General features: G+C 37.8%; 2 protein-coding genes and 1 long non-coding RNA gene across 3 annotated transcripts in view; 1 reads left to right on the forward strand and 2 right to left on the reverse strand.

The window, feature by feature from the left end:
- LOC135247936 (B2 bradykinin receptor-like) overlaps nucleotides 1–21,863 on the reverse strand; it is a 119,832-nt gene that overhangs the window by 72,538 nt on the left and 25,431 nt on the right. The gene's annotated exons all lie outside the window — the stretch shown is intronic.
- LOC135241724 (uncharacterized) lies at nucleotides 187–4,343 on the forward strand. The gene is made up of 2 exons (XR_010326096.1): nucleotides 187–347; nucleotides 3,670–4,343. It is a non-coding gene; the product is annotated as an uncharacterized LOC135241724 (long non-coding RNA).
- On the reverse strand, nucleotides 9,725–21,061 carry LOC135247932 (protein TUNAR-like). The gene is made up of 2 exons (XM_064321925.1): nucleotides 20,288–21,061; nucleotides 9,725–12,210 (listed from the first exon to the last, which is right to left on the reverse strand). Exons 1-2 carry the CDS (start codon nucleotides 20,357–20,359, stop codon nucleotides 12,025–12,027), a joined length of 258 nt encoding a protein of 85 aa, XP_064177995.1. The 5' UTR covers nucleotides 20,360–21,061; the 3' UTR covers nucleotides 9,725–12,024.

The following is a 21,863-nucleotide window of genomic DNA, read 5'->3' on the forward strand; positions in this document are numbered from 1 at the left end:
TTTGGCAAGCAATAAGGACCTGTCACACAGATATGATATCCAAGTTAACCTCTATGTGGTCGGATAGATCTGAAAGTAATTGCAGCCGCTAGAGATCACAGCACTGGCTCGCACGATCCACAATGGCAGCACCTCGTTACGCTGAAGTCGATCCCCGGCATTGACTTCCACGTCCAATTAGGGACACCCCTCAGCCTGGTCTATTCTCTAAGTGGAGTCAGCTGTTTGAGCGCGCTTTTAATTCTCTCTGGCAGTGATTGATCTGCTGCGCGTTGGACGCAACCTTGAGCCGACAAAGCACCAGCGGATTGCTAGCCCGCATGCATTCTCACTCTTCCAGAGGCACGGTGCGCAGTTCTTACTTGCGTCTGGGTTCTGACTGAGCCAAATCCTCAGGTTTGAGATTAATTCGGCGTGCGTAGGTGGATGCGTGTCATCAGCATTTTTGCAAAGACCAATAGAGAGGACACTGACAGTTACTGTGGGGACAGAGAGTCAGAAATAGCACATCTTGGTTCGGCTGCTAACTCCTCATTAAAAAGGTACCTGCTGAGATGTCCTTTTCATTGTGCTTACGTACCTGCTCAAAATGATGCATTAATGCGCCCTTAATACTTAATACTGAATGGGGCGTACTTGTATTGCGACGATCAGTCCCATTTTAAAGTGAAATATTTACTTCAAGCAGCGTTTCCCAACCTTTCTCCTTCCGCGGCACACTTTCCAAATTTACATGGCACACTACTCTCAAAATCGAGCGACATTCTAATGCTGATGTGACGTGTCACCAGTTGGCCTAAATGTTCTTTCTGGGTTATAATGAGGCGATATGCATTTGAATGACATTTACTTTGGCTTTTGTTAATGGAATTTTTAAAAAAGAAATTCATTTGAACTTTCATTTGAATTAAACGCACCGCTGACACTGAAGTGCCATGGCACACTGGTAAGGAAACAGTGACTTAAACGACGAGATGTTAAAAATGTTTTGGTGCTAATATTAAGAACTGTAACTTCTGACCAGACTGAAATGAGAAACATATTTACATTTTACAAAGTTTCTGTTTACTATGAATAAGTTCCTGCAGCAATTGACCACACTGAAGTTATTATACGTAATGACAAGAATTATTACATACTGTGTTTCAATACTGCTGAATACAAATTATGAATTGAATAAGAATAGTTCAGGCAGTGCTTTCCTTGTTAACCTCATGCCACGAGTAAGCATAAATCTTCTAAACTCTTGACAAAGCAGCTGATTTGCATGCTGTGCCCTGCTAAAGGAAGCAAAGTGGGCTGATGGATGTTAGAGAGCTCCTTAATCATCTCAAAATGTAGCGCAGCCCCCAAGTAAATATTAACATAATTAATCATTGTCCGGGTGTCAGTCATGTTAAAACAGCTTTCTATAAATTATGCAAACAGTTTTCATATGTGGCTTTCACCGCCTCTCATCCCCCCAACACCCACCCCTTCTGAGAGGCAGTGGCATGTAATTTAGTCAAGGTCATTCCATCATATTTTGTGCATTCTTCTCTCATCAAATGAATAAGTCTTGCTCAATGTGTCCAGCTGCATTTGTTTTCCTTAGTTTAAATGTCATAAACAGAAAATTAAAGCCGATCTTCACACCTCGGTGGAACTCCAAGTGACTTTTTAAACAGCCTCGTCTAATTACTTGAGAGGCAAATTTATGGAAAACGGAGCTGGCGAGCTTTTGAAAGGCATGAGCATAACATTAAGAGTTATTAATGAAATAAAATGTAGGGTTGTAAATATGGGGCAGGGAGGTCTCCATACATTCAGAGTATTCATCTCTTCTCTTCTCCAAGTAATTCAATTGCATTATTAATTTCTCCTGGATATAATGAAATATAATACAGATTTAAACCGAAATTTAATAACACAGGTTCCAGGAGCTAAATCATTTAGCATAGAAAATGAAATGGGGGATGTGAGACTGAGTGTGGTGTTTTCTGGTTAGAATATTACATGAGTCAGTAAGTGGGGGAACTCTGCAGACCATGATTAAATTCAACATATGAATTCATTGACTGGCAAGTCTGGGAGAACTAAGAGAACTTCATGCTTCATGTAATGCATATGCCTGTGTTTCTTCATTCATTAAAATTTGACATACAGAAAATATTGTTAATTTTATTAATTTAATTTGATTGCAATAAGCCTGGTTGTTTAGCTGTTTCTATTTCAATGAAGCATGACTAGTATGAAAGCAATATGAAAGCAAGCCCCTAAGGCAAGCATTCATTGTTTCATCCTGATTGAGCAGACCACTGTAAGCCTAGAGGATGCAGAATATTCTGTGTATGGTTGCAGAGCCCCATATAAAAAAAGAAAGGGATGGAAAGGTTTTAATAATTAAGCAAAAATCTCCTCCAAAAGTAACTCATCCATCACTGGCCTTGTTGAATAAGCATGTCACACAGAATATGTGTGTGTTGTGTACTATATGACAGCTCATTCATGTTTGAAGACCATTTCCTTGCTGTATGAGTTTATATTTTAAATTCTTTACTCAATTGTTTATTTGCAACAACACAACAATAAATAAATAAATAAAAGCATTATACTCATCACTGATCAGTTTAGAATTATTCATTGGTCACACCAGTGTATGCAGCAATGCATGTATTAACTTACAACATTGTTAACCATATTGTACAAAGTACACACAAAGTACTCAGTCATGTGTAGTCGTTATAGCAACAAGCAACCACAGTACACTGCATGTCATTTCACCATCTCTGGTACCTAATTATTTATTATTATTTTTATAATTTATGCTGAAAATCTGGAGTGCTTAGGAGTGCTTAATTGTATCCCTAGGCCTATTTGATTGCTGCAATATTCTCTATAATTTTGGGATTGGAAACAAGCGTGCACACTCCCTGTTTGTGCTGTTCAGTCACAACACAAATATGCACAATCTTGTCTTGCCCTTGTGGCCACAAGCTCAAATAAACTGGCAACTCATTTAGCACAAAATGCTGCTGAAACTGCTGAAACAAGGGATGTTTCTGTTGCTTGAGTTTTGTGAACCTAAAATGTTACACACTGTTTTCTGTTTGTAAGTCACTTTAGGAAGTCTAACAAGGTTTTAGTAAGATTTCAGTTGATTAAAACTTTTTACAACAATGGAATGAGTTTGGAATATGTTGGCCAGCATGAATTTGAAAAAACATCTTGACTAAATAGTGCACTTCTTATGTATATTGTTATCTCACTGATTGGTTTTGAGGTTATTTTAGAGACTGAAGAAATGTCATAACTTAAATAGAGGTTGGATAACATGAAAGAGTATGTTTTCTGTAGTGTGATTTCTTTTACTGTAAAATATTTTAAGATGTTTCAAAGGTTTTGACTTTCATGCGCTTTTATGCTGCAGGGATTTATTTGTTTGAATTAAGCATTTCAAGACAGAAGACTGAGAAATACTTGCACTTTGAACTGAATGTAGGCCACATAACTATCCTGAAAATAAATGTTTGTAATTACCATCCTCCAGTAATTATTTTGACAGGGGGGATGCTGTGTGAGTCCTAAAGCTGAATTCACAAACTTCCTGCCATTTTGACCAATGAGCTCACAGACTGATGTCACATTTGCAATTCTGTATTTTTTAACTTTTCTCCCCCCTGCCTGCAGAACCTTTCTGACATTCCTGTGCATTCTTCATGACACATGAGCACTAGCTACATAAAGGATCCAGTGGGTAGCTAAGCATCCTGAAGATGCTTAAATGATTTTAAAAAAGGCTGACACTGTGTTTGTACAGTATTCAAAACCGGCATAATATATTCAAAAATAGTGCAAAGTACTATATACAAAAAAACAAGTCAAATTAGACCATGATATGCCTGTGTCTAACTTAGCATGTGGGATTTGCATACTGTAAGTAGACTCTTCTGGAAAGGTTCTAACAGCAGAATCAAAAAAAAAAAAAAAAACAGTAGGTTGGCAATAACACACCAATTTGCATTCATGTACATTCATGACAAGACCTATTTAATTACAGAAGACAGTCTGCTTGAGGGAATATGCAAAGAAATTAGAGCAGTTGGTGTGTGCTGAAACTGCAGACGCTTGCCAAGGTGCTAGATGGCTATTTACTCTCCCCCTGTCTCTCCTCACGACACAACTTGATGATTCTGAGTGGAGAAGTGAAAGCTCTATACAGGATCAAACCTCGAGTGAGCAGCTAAGTGTCAAATTCTTATCAAGGGTTATAGCACAATTAATTCCTTTGGCTGAGTAGCCAGTAGCTGGGTATCATTCCTTAGCTTCAGGGTATGTAAGATCAAGCTTAAGGTCAGTGGTGTCAGAGCGTGGGTGGGAAACAACCTGCTATTTAAAGCTCCATTAGTTCATGTTTCACTTACCAGCGTTTAGTTGCAAGCTGATCATATTTCTGAGAAAATGTTACATAATTATTACGCTAAATTATTTAAATTTTCCAGAATTACTATTACCATGATCCCTACTATTTACGTGTTTACTAAGCAACTTTCCATTATGCTGCTATTCTATTTATTATTACATTTTCTATTATGCATTGTCATCTTGAAATACATTAAACACCATGTAAATGTTTTACAATGTTCCACAGTAGAGTTAACCCCTTGTTTCTGTTGTTGGAGTTTTGTGGAATGTTACATATTGTTTTCTGTTTGTATGTCACTTCAGTACACACAATGAGTACATTTGAAAATGTTTAATGCACATTACAGAGGTTTTGTGCCCCTTAATTAATCATTCTTTATTTTTTTGCAACAAATTTTATAAACGCGTATCTCTGGGAAAAAAGTAATAAATAAACATAACAAATGGTTGATTACATTTACCCTTGGGTGTGATATAGATATTAGATCTAACATTCAGATTTGTTATTCAAAACATCACCTTGCAGTGTTTAATGAAATAAAATGAACAATTTTATGCAAACCAACTCATATAGATAATATAAATATATCATGATTTATTTGGTGCAGTTTGACTTCCTTTTTCCCCATGTGTTTATAAAATGGGATGTAACGCGCATGTATTCCATTAAAACAATGTTTCATTGGCATTGTCCTTGTAAAACCCATTAATAATTGGCATAATCAGATGTTTTTCCCAGTAGTATTTGTAACAATTGCAATACATAATTAAAATGCTGCCCACATATATAGCAATTAACTGCAAATCTCCAAAGAGTAAGTCCTGGATAGGGGATGGGAGAATCCTACATTGACCTTGAGGATTTAATCTCATGTTCCTGCATCCCATGCATCCCATGCATTCCATGCATTTCCAGGTACCATACATCAGTGCCCCTGGCACAAGTTTTGTTATAAGCTTTCCTGTGTCATACAGTCTAGTCTCTTGCTTATAAAAGTAGGGAAAAGACCACGGAATTGCATTACATTTCAGAAACACACTGAGAATGGTGTGAGGTTAAACATGAGGTTTGTCGTCAATTTGCTATTACATACTAAATAATCATTATTAATACCGCAATATACTGTAGAACGGTGCGACTATTACACTATTGTTAAATTAATTTGCTTGAATGTATCTGAGAATTGTCTATCTATGCCTGGCTGCCTTGTTGAAAGATGTCCTCACAATCTTCCGTAAACCTGTAGGCAGACAGCTGTTGTGACCTGTGGACTTGGTGAAGATGGTTAAGTTTATTGCTGCTGGCATTCTTGATTTTATACTTCATGTTGTGCTTGTTTTGCATTACTGGAGAGATACCTTGCCAGCAGGCAATCCTATTCCAGGTCAGTTGAGACCTATCCAAGCATACTCATGCAGACTAGACATGGAGCCCTTTAACAGATGCCCTTGGCTTTGACTATGGAAGTAAACTGAAGTGTCGAGTGATGTCATCTATTGAAGTAGATGGCATCACTCCATAGTCATTCAGCCTTTACAAAATAGTCTGTGGAAATAATATGGTTTAATGGTGAAACACGAAACTGGTGGAGCACATCAGATTACTGACTGAAAATGAGAAATGAACTAAAATTGATTAAACAATAGCAAAATATTGGTCTGTTTGGATCTCCTTGTGTGGTTTGATTAATATTTCAGCGTGTAATGCTATCGTAATTTTCAGAAAATGTTTATGTTCCTATGGTTATAGGGGCTGACACCTTCCTCTTAGAGTATTTTCAGATTCAGGAACATCAGTTACATCAGTTACTGTAAGCATCCATTTCTGAGAAAGCACCATTTTTTCTTAAAATAAATGTAAAGAACTGAAGTAACTATGAGTATAAATATGGATGAATATTGCAGTTAATTAAATTCCCTTTCAACTTGTAAGCCAGTCATGTTTCAATATATCAAGCATTGTAATAGCCAGCTTTAAAAACAAATGTTTAGTAAAGATCAAGCACCTTATGTTGTAGTCTGTAGTTCCGGTCACTTGTCTCCCCAGTACTGTCTCTGTGTCTGTGTTCCCTGAGCTGCTTCACTCCCCTGTACTTGCGTGATTTCACTATTCGGGTGGTTCCGGGTTTTCGTGGTTTCCCCCCTTCTTTCCAGTCTCGCTTTACTTTCTTCCTGCTGATTTCTAGTTTTACTAATTTCTACTAATCCCTACTAACTTATAGATTGTAAAGTACTAACCTCGCTAATATACTAACATGTGAATATTACTAATGGACTAACACACACTAGTTTTGGGTTTTTGATAGTTTAGATCACTATACTAATACATTAACCAGTCTCCCCTTTTCCATGCTGCGCTGTAGCTCCGCCCCTTTTCTTTCTAGCCTGCTCTAACGCTGAGTTCTGCAATTGCCTGCACCTGTCTCTTGCTCTAACTGCACCTCTCTCTCTCTGCACGTGTTTTACCTGCTAAACCCAGGCCGTCTGTTATCATTGTTGTCTATGTGATTCCAGTCCGCGTTTTGTCAGTCCCCTGTCATTTAATTAGTTATCCTAATGTTCTTCACCTGGATGTTGTTTGTTACTCCGCCCTCACTCACGTTACCCCTCCTTGATTGTTACCTTCCCCAGTGTATAAATGTCAGTCTTTTCCACCATGTCCCTGTCAGAACGTTGATCAAATTCATTGTGCCGATTATTTGTAAGCCTTTGTATTTTGAGATTCCTGCGACACCCCTTTGCCTGACTTCTCTTTTGCCTGCCCCTTTGTACCTTCGCTATTTCTGATCTCCTGGTTTTTGACTTTTTGCCTGTCTTTTTACTTTTCTTCTGGAAACTCGATTCTGTACCTCACTCTCTCTGATCACCTGGCTTCGAACTTCGCACGGAATAAAGACAACGTTTTCTTGGATTTCCCTGGTCTGCGCGTGGGTCCTTACTCTGAACGTAACACCTTAAGCACAAGGTCACATAAAAACATGTTTTAATGTTATGTGGGGAGAAAAAAACAACAATAATTAGCATGCTGATCACATTGTATTAATTTTATGCCAATGGAGGATAATAGCCACTCTTGAAATCAAGCAGTCTGAGATGGGTTATGGACATATTCACATAATGAGACCAGTTTCATTGAAAAAGTTCCATGTTTTACTAATCTGTCCATAGAACATTTCCCAAAAGGCTTGGGGATCATCAAGGTGCTTTTCTGTAAATGTGAGATGAGCACTGATGTTTATTTTGGTTAGCAGTAGTTTCTGCCGAGATACTCTCCCATGATTCACATTGTTTGGCCAGTCTCTTTCTTTTTGTGGAGTCACAAACACTGACCTTAGCTGAGGCTAGAAAGGCCTCCAGTTCTTCAGATGTTCTTCTGGGATTTTTTGTGACTTCCTGTATGATTTGTTGGTACATCCCTGGAGAAATTCTGCCAGGCCAGTCACTCCTGGAAAGATTCACCACTGTTCCAAGTGTTCTCCATTTGGAGACAATGGCTCTCACTGTGGTTCGGTGGAGTACAAGAGCCTCATAAATGGTTTTGTAACCATTTCCAGACTGATATATTTCAACAGCTTTTTCTCTCATCTCTTTTGTAACTTTTATTGTGGCATAGTGTACTTGTAGAAACTGTTGTGACTACTTCACTTTGATGGTAAGGTTCAATATGAGGGAAGTTTAGATTTGACAGGGCTGGCTTCAAGCAAGCATGGTTGTGTTCAATCAACGGAATCAAATAAATAATTAAATGATCATTTAAACGGTTTGTTTACTCAGTTTCCCTTGGTCTAATATTACATTTTGTCTAAAGGTGAAACCATTCCGTGTGACAAATATGCAATGATAGAGGAAATCAGCAAATGCTTTTTCACGGTTTGTAAATATATAGCATATACTATACAGTGTGTATCATTGTTTTAGACATTTGTCACCAAACACTAGCTATTAAAATGAAGAATTATCTGAGGCTACATTGTCTGTCTATCCAGTTAGTACAAGAGCTCAGTACTGGCTCCTAGGCTATTGTGAATTTAAGCAGCTGTGGATCATCAAACAATATTGTTTACTTGGTTCATTGCCTAATCCAATATATATTTATAAAATATGCAGTTAGTTGCGTTTTTAATTTATTTATTTTTAAAAAGGATTATTCCAGCCTGATTTAAAGCATAGGAAACTCTTAATGGAATGAAAAATTATTTTGACACATACATGACCTAAATGATATAGGCAAAAAGGAAAGGGGGTAAATAAATACATTTGGTTAAGGTTATATGGAACCATTTCTTTGTCCTCTACACTTTGTGGTTCTTTTATTTTCTGTCCTTCAGATTGATTTGAGGTTTGACAGAGAAATCTGTCTTACTGTATGAAATGCTTGAAAATAGGAGGCTTATTCCCTTCTTCCCGTGCGCACATTCTGGATCTCTCTTCATTTTTTTCCTGAAATGCAAGAATATGTTGAAAGCTTCAGTCCTGCATGTGTGGGTTATCCATCTCATGCTTAAAGACAACAATGCAATCTGACAAGTGTAAACTTATAAAATATATTTTGTGACTTTGTTTATGATTCAGTCATTTATGAGATGTCTCGGGAGGAAGTGAGTACTTTCATGTGAATATACTTGCCTCTTGCCTGTAAGCTTTTGAGTCATCGTGATGACCATTTTAATTGAATTCGGGATGCTTCAGTTAATATCCAGCTGTACGAATAGATACTATATATATAAATGCAAGCTGCTTAAACTCTGGATAAAAGTGTCCGCTAAATGGCGGTAATGTAATGTAAAAAACAGAAACAAAATTTGGCCATAGGATGAATATGTAGCAAAGTTTGAGGGACACACCAACCTCACCCCCAGCCCCCCCTGAACCCCCACCCCACACCCAGCCAGCCAAACAAATAATCACTGATGTGCCCCACGGTCCAGAATCGATTCCCTACTTTGTAAGAGTTGACTGCAGCTGGAACTCCCATGGGGCCTTGGGAACCTTGCCTGGTGAGATCCACCTGAGAGAGTGTGTCTCAGGCCATTCAAGAGCCAGTCTGCCTGCGCCCACTGCACGTGAAGTGTAGCCCTCGATCGCAATGGCTGCATGGCTTAGCTGGCAGAGAGCAGAATACAAAGTGCCAACTGGCAGAATGTACATTGGAGGAGGCCCTTTGTAGTCTTCCTGGATTTAAAAAATAGGGGTGGGGTAGAGATGGTTACAGATTTGAAATCTGCTTCACTTGATTTTATTGCGAAGTTTTACTTTATTTTTTTTTTAAGAAAACATCAGGCTGAAAAAGCTTTACATAGTAGATAACAGGACTTCAAAATCATATCACCATACTTCCTTTTAAGAAGCTTTATTACATTTACGAGTCCCACTTTTCTCTCTTCAAACTGTTGTTCATATAGGATTTTAACAAATAAATAAATGGCAAATATATGTAGAGAATATACAATGAAGATTGCAGAGAAAGAGTGGATTTCCTGGGAAATCCAAAATTAGTTACAACAGGTGCAGGTTATGACAAACACAGAACTCCTGTGATGGTTTCCCAATCTTTAAAGATGAACATCAGTTTGTGTATTTGTCTTTCCAGTGTTAAATATATCATTGAAGACTTTAGGCACTGCTCCGTGGCTCTTGAAGTTTTCACTCCATTACTAAATATGTTTTCCCCTATCTTTAAATGAAAATAATAAGCACCTGCAGGTTAAATGGCAATGAATTATTTAATTGTTGGAAATTGAAGATAAGATGATAAAACGGACAGTTATTTTTCAGAAATACATTCTCAGCACTGTCCACTGAAGTTATGACAGGCTATCTTTTCCTTGGAGCTAAGTGCTGCGTGGAGTGTTTGTGGGCATCTTGAAACTTTGTCACAGGCACTTTTCTGGGCACAGAATTTTTTTTTTTTAATTCATATATTTATAAGTAACTGTGCCCTCTTTATTTGTGCTTTATGATTCTACTACCACCTTTACCCCTTACAGAAATGGAATGAACTGCAATGGACTGCAACATTGTAAATATCGGCTAACTAATCGACTTAAAGGATATCATTAGTGCATCACCTGTGCAAGTTATAGTCCTATACCTTAACATAAGCTGAAACCATTTAAAATACAATACATTGACATGTTATAATCATTGCTGTCTGACATTTAACAAGCTGTTACTGTCTTCCTGGATCCACACACAAAAAAAATAGTTTCATGTATAAGGCAGTATGATGATTATTTCCAGGTAGTGTATATGTCTTTGTGAAAAGAGATAACTGTACAATGTAATAAAGAGTAAATATGGGGTGGTCATACAAAACAGTCTTGATATAATAACTCAGCTGTAGACATGAGTATATTCAATGAATCCACTAAAGTTTAAGCAGAACGTTTAAATGAAAGTATCGCTTTATCTTATGTTGTTGTATACCTAGAAACACATTAAATGCACTAAAGACCAAGTACGCACCATGTACCCTTATTTACACATACAATGTCACTGTTACTTATGTAGAAGTGTGCAAACTACACTATCCAACATCCATACCATACCATCACATGGCCTTCTTATTAAATGGCTGAAGCTTGTATGCCGGATGGCACCAGGGTAAAATCGCCTGAGAAGACACAGTTGGAAAGGTATTGGTATGCTAGGTCTGGCCGCCGATCTTTGGAACAAAAATAAATTGATGCTTCATGGGAAAGTTACCATCTGAGAGAGAGCCTTCAGTCGTAACGCTGAGAGAGATTGGGAATCAGTTGCCACTTAGGATCCTGAAGAACTCTTTGTAAAGGGAAGGGGTGTTGACCCTGGTTCAAGAAAAAACTACCTTATATTTCTTGCTGATGTCCACTATTTTAATTTTAGCCCTAGGGCTCGACTGAGTCTATGAATTATTAATTAAACCCAAATAACCAAGTAGCATATTTCTGGCAACACATGTAAGAATAAGTTGCATCAAATAATTCCAAACAGCTTTTGCTATGTCTCTAGACAGTAAAAACATAATTCAAGGGTGAATAAAATATTACCCCAACCATTTTATCCTATATACACATTACAAATATCAAAGTCATGTTGGTATAAACAAAATATCTTATAATAGATTCTGAGTATTTATCATTATAAATGAGAAACACATAGTAGCTCACAGCATGTCTGAAATATCTTTCAGTCTTAAGCTTCAAGGTGTACTGTGTAAAAATCTATTGTTTTCCCCGTTTATATAAGAATGCTCGCTCAGCTCACAATATTGTGCTACAGCCTCTTGTTTTTGTTGTCTCCTAATCTCAATGCGTGATTTACACAGTCTTAATGAAAACTGCATTTCGGATGCTGTTCTGTGATGTGGGTCTTGGCTAAATTGGAACATGAACAGTTACTCCAAGCTGCATTTGTGGGAGTCATTATCTCATGCATATATACAGAAGAACTGGAAACAGTGTTCATATGATAACTTTTGATCACACCAGTGCCCCAGTTTCAAGGGTCCCACAGACAATGGTCTCTTGGTATGATCCTCTTTGAGCCCCCTTTGATCAACAAGCAAGTCAATAGCTTTGCTGCTCAGCACCCAGTCCTCCAACATGTAAGGTTTGCCAATCATTTCAGAGATCTCTCTGGTCACAATGTTGTGTAGATGTACACAAAAATGATGACAACCAGGTTGAGGATGGTTCCAATGATCCCCAGCATAGCCAGTATGGACTCTTCCTTGCTTTCCTTATCTTGAATTCCCCTTTCTTCATCATTGATGGAAGTGTTTACCATTTTCGTAGAAAAAATCTGTAGTTTTCTTCTCAAGCTGACCTGTGAGTGAAAGACACACATACCATGTGATGCATGACATAACAATAATTAAGGGGGTTGAATGGATTAAAACTATGTTGAAGACTTCATGCAGTAATACAGAAATGCAACACCAGACTTAGATGTTTTTTTATTTTTTGTTTTTTTGTTTTGGTGCTGCTTCTGAAGTAGTTTCTAAAACAAATGTTCTATTATTCATATTAAGTCCAAGTCCCCCCAAAGCATATCACAATACAGTATTGATAATGTTTCAAATTATATTGATGAAATTTCAAATGAAGTATTATTTATTTAAAAGTGCAATACTTGAAAAGACAGGCAAAAAATCAATCATGATCCCTGTCAGTGTTTGTGTAGATAAAAATAATTGATCAATAAGTGTCCCGCTGAAAAATCCAGCTTGAACCAGCCAAAGCTGGTCAAACTGGTTTAAGATGTATTTTCAACACTTCTGGCTGGTCAATCAGCTGTTCACCAGCTGACCAGCCTATATAGTCAGCTAGTCTACTAGTTTGACCAATAGCTTATTCTACCATCTTAACTGGCTTTGACCCGCTTTGTCCACCTATAGACCAGCTTTGAGTAGCCACAGATCAGCTATGACCAGCTAGAAGTGTCAAAAACATGGCTTAGACCATGTTAAACCAGCTTAGAATTCCAACTGGTCTTAGCTGGAATTTGTGTTTCAGAAAAAAGATTTTAGACTCAAGAACACTAAATAAATAAATAAATAAATAAAAAATAAATGGCTTTTTGGGGTGGGTTGCTTTTATACATGTATTTCATGGACAGTGCATGCACACTAGAAAATCCTACATGACATTTGATAAATGAGGCCCAATGCATGCAGTGCAAGGCTGTCAGAATAATTAAATTAAACTTGTGAAAAATTCAAACATCACTGTCTCAAGATTAGAATGTCTGTATATTTTGCATAAATGCATGAAATAAAAAATGACAATAACAAAGTGTTTCAATTGTACAGTTCATTTTTTGTGACCACATTTTGTGCCTGTTCATTTAATTATTTATACTCTTAGCAGAACTTGTCTTATTATTTGAGAAATTACAGTTGAATCCGAATACTTATTTCAAGCTGTCATTATGAGTGTCCTGGTACTTTTGGTCCTTACATGACACACATATCCACACGCACGCACACAAACATGCACACACACACGCACACACACACACATACACACAAGCACGCACACACACACACACACACACACCCATGTTAGGATAGCTATCCATGTCATTAAGGGACAGTGTAGTGTTAGTTGTATTAGAAAGTGGAACTATGATATAAACAAACTTTTAACTCTCACTATCAAGGTAACTTTAAAAACTGTCTATGAAACGTCTCCTATATCCTGGAACATAATCCGCAACATAATTGCAATAATGATTTGTTTTTCTTACCCTACTTTATACTTTCAGACCAATATATACTTGTGATTAGTTCAACATGTTCTTTTTAATGGAAAGGGGCTTGAAGTAACTGTTTGAAGACCCAGGGGAACAACAGCAAAGAAACAACTACATTTTCTGGCAGAAGCACAGTTACAGCTGGCACAAAGTTTAACCAGTCTGAAAAATACTTTTTGAATTTATGAATAATCATTTCATAATGTTTGCTAAGCCCATCTACATCGCTAATATTAGACAGGGCTCCAAGCTTACACAATCACATCATCGAGAGGCAGTTTGTCAATTTTTGGACTTTATAACCAAGACATTGTAGCATCAGAAGAAACTGGGAACACCAGACTGATTCAGCCTTAGATTTTAGAACCTCAAGTGCATGCTGGAACAATGCCTTTACATGATAACCGCTCGACAGTCCCTGCATTTTGTTTATAAAAGTCATTTTAAGCTGTGATCTGGTATTTTTCCATGTGTACGTACAAATTTACAACACTGGTGTCCAGAATAGATAAATTATGTCATGTATAACATGCTGTCATGTTTCCTGTCAATCCTAACGCTCTGAGAAGATGTTCTACGACAAAAATGCCTGGGCAAACAGGTACTTCATAGGTTATGTTTTAATGCTGATAACACACATGGACTGCGCTATGTTTCAGAAATGTGTCTTTTCCATCTCAAACGATACAAATCAAAATATCGAACAAGGCATTGTTAATTATAATCAGCGACATGATGTGATGACCTTTTAAAAGGAACAGTCTGAAACTGTATAAAGATTGGAAATCCCAAATATGGTGTCTGTGTCAAATGGAACCATTCTTAAAAAGAGTGTATGAGGTTCAAACTGGTAACATGGGGTAATCTCTACACAGACACTTCCTTCAATGCTGCACTGGTCGTCTTGCAGGCTTTTATGGTGCAATGTTTTATTTAAGACCTCTGAAGTGATTTTTCATCAAAAATATATTAATTTCCATCATTCACTGAATAAAATATAGTGGACTTCTAAAATGTGTTTTCATGACAGGAATAAAATGTAATGAAATACAGTTACATTTAGTTGTTGCTTCAGTGATATAGCTGAAGCCTTTTTAAATTGATACTTCCTCACATTGTTTTTTTTTTTCAAAGCATTAATGTCACGGTTTGCACAGTTCATGGTACTAGTATGCATTTGTTAAAACATATAAATGTTGGTCCTAAAGTGTGTATATATATACTCCTGAAATCGAGCAGAAGAAAGTTGGAGGACAAAAACGTGTTGCAGAAAAAACAAAAATATTTTCACAACCATCATTTATTTTATTTTTATTGAATGCCCCATGCAGTTAGGTTTCAGCATAGTTGAATATATGATTCTTGAGAATCAGACTTCAGACTAGAAACTCATGTCCCCTACAGGGGACAAATATGAAGGATAAATAGATAACACTTTTGTTACTTGCTAGTTTACAGACATATACTAAAATATACATATGTTCTCATACTGGACGACTAAAGTGACACAAATCAAGCTGACTACGCCAGGTTATTGGGCTGACGCATGAACTTCCCCCTGCTGCAGGGAAAGGGCTTTCTCCAGGAACACCTTGGAGCCCATCATGATTGACACTTTGGTCATTGCAGGGATGGTTCAAGAATGAGATCATTTCCATACCCTGTTAAGGCCACTCAGACCATCTCGAGGTCCATAACCAAGGGAATCGTCTGACAGTCATCTGACAGAATGTGTTCCGTATCCAGTCAAAGTGATGAGTTTTTAAGTAGATAAGGGTTTTGTGTGTGAATGTATTACTGAAGTATATTGGTATAAAGCAAAAAATAAAACAAAAATCTAAATCATAACAGCTTGAAGTCGCAGTAAAAATGTGAATGTAGATGACAGAGGATTGTGGATTTTTATCTCTGGTGGAAAAATGCAATTTCTTCCTACACCAAGGCTATACATCTTTTCAGTCAAACTAAGTACATACACTATTTGTATATGACCTACTGTATCTCAATGGAAAACACAAAGACATGGGCTCTGATTAGCACACAATATATTAATTGATGAATCCTTCTTCATGGTAGCATATACACTATATCAGTACTTCTGTTGCCGGAAAGCAAACATCTGAGCATCTTTTAATAAACTGTTTGGCTTCAGAAGCTTACAGTAAATCCAACTGAATTCAGTTGTTTGTTGTAATTAATACCTGCCACATCCAGATTAAGGCTCATTGGCAAATGCTCCACCAGTGCAACTGATGCTTACAGAACATCAGAGCTATTCTGAATTACAGGCTATTTTCTCACCACTTTGCTGGCCAGGGTCTTGGCCTGGCCTCACTGGACTCCAAATAATGGCAAATTTTCAAATGTTGAAATCAGTTGAGGCATGCAATTATTTTATTGTGCAGTATAATCAGTGTTGGAAACCACCACTGTATCTGTAGCTGTATGTACAGTACTAGTAAAATGACATTTTTTGGTGCCGTGTGTCTTTACAACATAATTGTAAATTGCTGCCTCATGAAAGAGACTCAGTCATATGGAATCCTACTTCATCAAGATGTTTAGCATTTTGTGTACTATTTTGTTCTTATATCACCATTACCTACAGTCCAGATCATGCATTTGAACTCACTGCCTAATTCTAATTTAAGGAAGAGTGTTCATGTAATTAAAACTATTCTTGAAGCTCATGGGTATAAAAATATAAGGATAATACATATGCCTGTCTTCCGAGAGTAATGCAGATTTAATTTCTAAAATCATCTTCAGGTCTTTTAAAGTTCTTGTCTGTAATTTAATTTTTTTATTTATTTGAAATGTCCTACTCTTTGAAACATTATCTAGTTAGTATACCTTCAAGCAGTTACTGTAATTACTTTACCATAACTTGACAAAATGAATCATATTCCCATAAGCATGCTGTTAATTATGAAAAGCTTGAGTTTTTTTTTATCACGGTAACAAGATGAACTAGTTAGTAAGGATAGCTTTTATTGACAATAATTTCCCCATGTTTCTATCACAGTGTTTCACAGATTGTTATCATTGATAGGCTGGACAGATTATTTAGACTGGTCCAATGTGTGATGCATGAATGACATTTAATCCATTGATATTTATTTGTATTCTTTTGATAATTTGTAGTTTATTTTACACCACACTTATTATGCACATCAGTCTTTCTTAAATTGTGTATCTCATACTCATACTCATATACCCTTCTCACGTTGCATTTTTGCAGCCTTGGATATAATCAGTCACATGCCAATCACACATGCATGGCCTTTTGCATGCATGTTTCATTCAAAATGGCAGGTGTTTTTCAATAGCAACTTCGTAGTTTTGGTATAAAGGGGACTTCCCTCTGACAAGAATGGCATTCTGTCCCGTGAGTGCACTAGACTGATTGGATGCCACCGATGAGCTATATTTTTGAAGAAAAACAGGCTTTCCATGTTGCCAGCTCTAAGCTATATCACAAACACACATTCTGGAGCACATCCAAAGCTCTAACAAAACATAGACAATTTTCCATGGATGCAAATACAAGCATCGCAATCAAATATGCTTAGAATTTCACCAGCAAACAGAATTTTGTGTATATTTTTGCTTCAGTATTTATTCAAATGTCACAAATAAATGTATGATTCATTCCTCTGGAATGCTGTAAAAGCCTAACATCTAAAAATGTGGCAAATGCAGATTATAACTGAAACGAAATGGAATGAATAGCAAATGCTAAGCATGACATCTCTAGATCAGTGGTAACCAAGCCTGTTCCTGGAGATCTACCATCCGGTAGGCTTTCATTCCAACCATAACAAAGCACACCTCATTCAACAGCGAGAGATCTTGTTGAGTTGCTAATCAGTAGAGTCAGGTGTGCCAAATCAGGCTTGAATTTAAAACCTACAGGATAGGTAGATCTCCAGGAACAGGCTTGGTTACCACTCCCTAGATGCTGGACACACAGAGATAGATATGGGGTAAAATTTCAACAATAAAATGAGGAATATAATGGACTTTGAGAGGTACTGCTGACTTGGGAATTTTAATACTGGTTGAATCATATTATGAAATATTGTCTGGGCACTTAATCTTTGACCTCTTTGTAGGTGTCACTAAAGGGGGCTGGGCATCATAATTCAATATTGTGAGGTTACAGCTCTCTGCATCCAGAAGATGCCTGTAACTGTACTATATCAAACTTACTGTAATCTTAACAAAACACGGTTATAGTCCTGTCAGCACTGCTGTATCTGTAGTAGAGTCAATGCTCTATCTCAGACCTATCTAACTTGCAATGGTGATTTGGATATGAATATTAAGTACTGCTTTCCAGAATGCATCAATCGCTGCTCCTGTCACTTATATCAGCAGTTCCCCATGCTGACATATAAGCTTACAAAATTCTTGTTAAATTTATGACAGATGCAACCATCCGCACTAAAATAAACCTTTTTTGTGTGACAGAGATGGACGGATATGGCAAGACACTGCACCATACAATGCTAACACATCCAGTGCTCCATGTAAAATTTAGCTATCTGGGATTAAGGTCCATTCATGTGTTCACAACCTGGTAAGCACTAATGGTTTTAGATGCATTTTCAATTTCTTTCTTATGATGCTTCACCATCAGGCTTTCAAGCAATACTGTACCACTTGGAAGAGCTAACAAATCATGTATATTGTTTTTTTTTTTTCATTCTTATTTTACAACTTTTGCAGATGCAGTGCAATCAAAAAGACTTTATTATGCCTGGGATGTAATTCTTATGTGGGTCTCTTGTTCAGTTCAGCAATAAATGAAGAAGAAGAAAACAAGCCTGAGTTTGCACTTTTTGACAGCCATATGCACCATCATAAATATAAAAAGGCTATTGCATTACAAAAGAAGACACATTCCAGAGAACATGAATACAGAAAAATTCATTACTCCATGAATAAAATATAATACCGCTGAAGTGTGAAGGTTTGAATTTAGCCCTCTTTTAATTCCCTGTGAAAATTCAAGCTTGGCTTAATCAATATGAATATAACAGTATTTGTATTGAGGGCTGTTTTAAACCATACTGTTGGATGGGAATATCTCCGGTATGTTGATTTATTATATGTTCCAAATAAAGTAGGGACTCCAATCAAAATATAGTTCATTTTGTTAAATCTAACCAGAAAGAAGAGTTAAACACACTTTACTTCATTTTACTTTTGCCGGAAGTAAAAATGAGACCTTCAAACACTTATTGTTCAACTAAGCATTTATTTCTGCTGGGGAATAAAGGAGATCACATCTGCATTTCGAGACCAAAGCCGGGAGCATGATTAAAAAAAGAACGCACAGAAAGAATGAAAGGAACATCCTACCTGAAAAACAAAAAACAAAAACAAATATAGAGATCCTGGCTAGAGCTCGCCTAATCAAAATTAATGTCTCAAAATTAGTCAAGCTTGAAACCTTATGCCACTTGAATTATTCAAAGCGTGTCAAACATTGCACAATATTAACTTACTCTGACAAGCAAAGGTGCTTTTGGCATTGTTATAGAATTAATACAAAGAACTTCCCCTCACATCTCTCTCTCTCTCTCTCTCTCTCTCTCTCGCCCTCTCTCTCTCTCTCTTTCTATCTCTCTCTCTCACACACATATACACAGACACATCGTCTACACATTTAACCTAACTTTCTATAGTAAACAGCTTAGCCTATCATTAGCTAACTACAGAAATTATGCACCACATTATAAATTTAGTGACTTCTTTTATATATATATATATATATATATATATATATATATATACAACTGTGTGAATAATGCTAGTGGAAAAATATTCTAAAAAACTTTCACTGAAGAGGAATATATGATGCATAATGATTGGGTTTCCTTTTTTTTATTGGTTGGCAATTAAGATATCTTACAAGTAAGATATTCTTCTTAAAATCAACAAAGTAATCATGTTATTCACATGTCCTATTAGCCTCTCAAGTGTTAATGACGTTTTAATGATTAAGCAGCAATTTGCATCTGTAAAAATCTTTCATGCTTCATGCTGATTTGAAATGAGTTGTTTGATCTGAATAAAGTTTTTTTCAAACGTGACATCCGACTGAATAAAAACAGCATGCCAACTTGATTGACACAATTAAAAATCTAAATATTGTGCATGTATGCAAACAGCAATGTTCCTAATTATCTTTTACATTCAAAAGAGTGCCTCAGAAAATGCACAGAAATGGAATTGACTGCTATTACCAAAATTAAAATATCAAATGTAAGCACTGCAGAATGATAAGGATTTTGACTGCTGTTAGTTCATCTGTCCCTTAATGGATATCTATATCAGTTTTTAAAACTAAAAACAGTTTTAAACCACATGTCATTACAGTCCTATCAACATCTTATCAACACTGGAGATGCTCAAGTATTCATCAGCATCTCAAAGATAGAACTGCTGTACCTCAAACTGCAAATCGGTAACAACAACAAAAGAATCTAGCTACAAGCAGTGTACAAAACAGATAGGATCAGTTGTTAATTTACAATGTGTCTTGACACATTGGTACAATAAGCTACAACGTGCTGGAGAGCCTTCGGGAGACCTGCACAGGAGGAGTCACTGCTGACAGAAGGTAGGTGACAGCACTTACCTTGCACAGCATCAGGAGAAACATAGCATTGGACATGCTGCAAGAGACGGCCTTTCTGTGGTGCACAAACATCCACGGCAACTAGCTGCAAAGTCGGTTCCACTCATTCTTGAGCACAGGATGGCCAAAGGATCTTGGGAGGGCAGTGTCTTCTTCCAGACTGTCAAACTCAGGGTCAGTTGTTGGCGTTCGCTCCCTGATGCAGTTGAGTGTTCCCTCCCCGAGTTTCATCTCACAGACGCCAGGATCAGTTCGACTCTAATCTCTCTTCTTCAGCTCAGCAGCTGAAGCCGTTCACTTCTTCTTCTCCTTTCGTCAGGACGAGGGCAGGCTGAAGGTCTGTGGAGTTGACGAACGAAGGTGGGGGCGTGGGTGTGGGGGTGTGGGGGGGTAGAGGAGATTTTATCTTGTGTCCAAGATTATCTCTCCCCTTTAGCTCTCCTGTTCCGCATTGATCTCACCAAAGGTTTCTTTTTTTCCCCCTTTAAGAAGACAGGGATGTAGCCCTCAACGAGATCGCATTGTGTAGTCTTTCACTTGTGAAGCAAAACTCCTGAATCCTGAGTGTAATTGTAGAGTTTCCCAAATTTACACAGGATCTTGAAAGAATTCAAATTCCCACAGTGACCAGATTGGGACACTTGGTGACTTAATGTACAAGTATATGATTTGTGACCCTCACAGCACAGCGTAGCTTTATGGCAAGGCGTCAGGCGCCTCTCGTTTACTACGCCGAGTGAGCGCGCTCTGCTCATGTGTAGTAACCATGCTGCCGTCGCGCTCCGGAGGCAAGAGGCATTCCCCGCTCCTTCTGCCGCGCATATTAATGGAGCTGGGGTTGCCTTGGCAACCAGCTCTGGGGAGCCGCAGAAAGCCTGACGACAAGAAGCGTTTGTGACAGCGGCGGTGATGGGGCGGGGGGGGGGTTTGTGGTGGGGGGGTCTCCTCTGTGGATGTTCTCCTTTTTTAAGCACACGGAGCGATCCGCGCTGTCGGAGCGCCCGCAGCTACTCCGACCTGAAGGAGGCGTCTGTGCGGTGCCAGCGGGGCCACGTGGGCAGGCAGGCTGGCAGGCTGGCGCACACTACCCGGGCACTGTCCGACAGCGCTGCTGTATGAGGCTACGAGGGGGCATCCACGCCCGCAAAACTGAGGGGCACTAAAGCTTGCAGCGAACGCACTCATCGAACATGAAATACGACTTGCTGAGACGCTCAGAATTCAACATCAGATTTCCCCCTTAAAGTGTAATGTTCCTCCTCTATTTTCTCCTCCATGACTTAAGATGCATATGAGCACCACAGGCTAGATGCAGTTCTGTCATTGTCATATAAACTACGGCATTAAAGTGCAAATCGGGCAGGCAGAATTACACTTTGTACATAAAGGAAGAGGCAGATCCGCTCCATGAATTTATATACTCATTTATTCATTCATATTACAACACCCCGCAATAAATATATCTGTCTTTCCAGCAAAGTGGAAAGTAAACTATGGCTCATTAAAGCCTTTCCTTTCTGACTTCGGAGGTCCATCTCTCCTGCATTATGATTACTGAAAACATATGACAAAGATA

Source organism: Anguilla rostrata, chromosome 1 (genome assembly GCF_018555375.3).
Source record: "Anguilla rostrata isolate EN2019 chromosome 1, ASM1855537v3, whole genome shotgun sequence".
Lineage (NCBI taxonomy): Eukaryota > Metazoa > Chordata > Actinopteri > Anguilliformes > Anguillidae > Anguilla > Anguilla rostrata.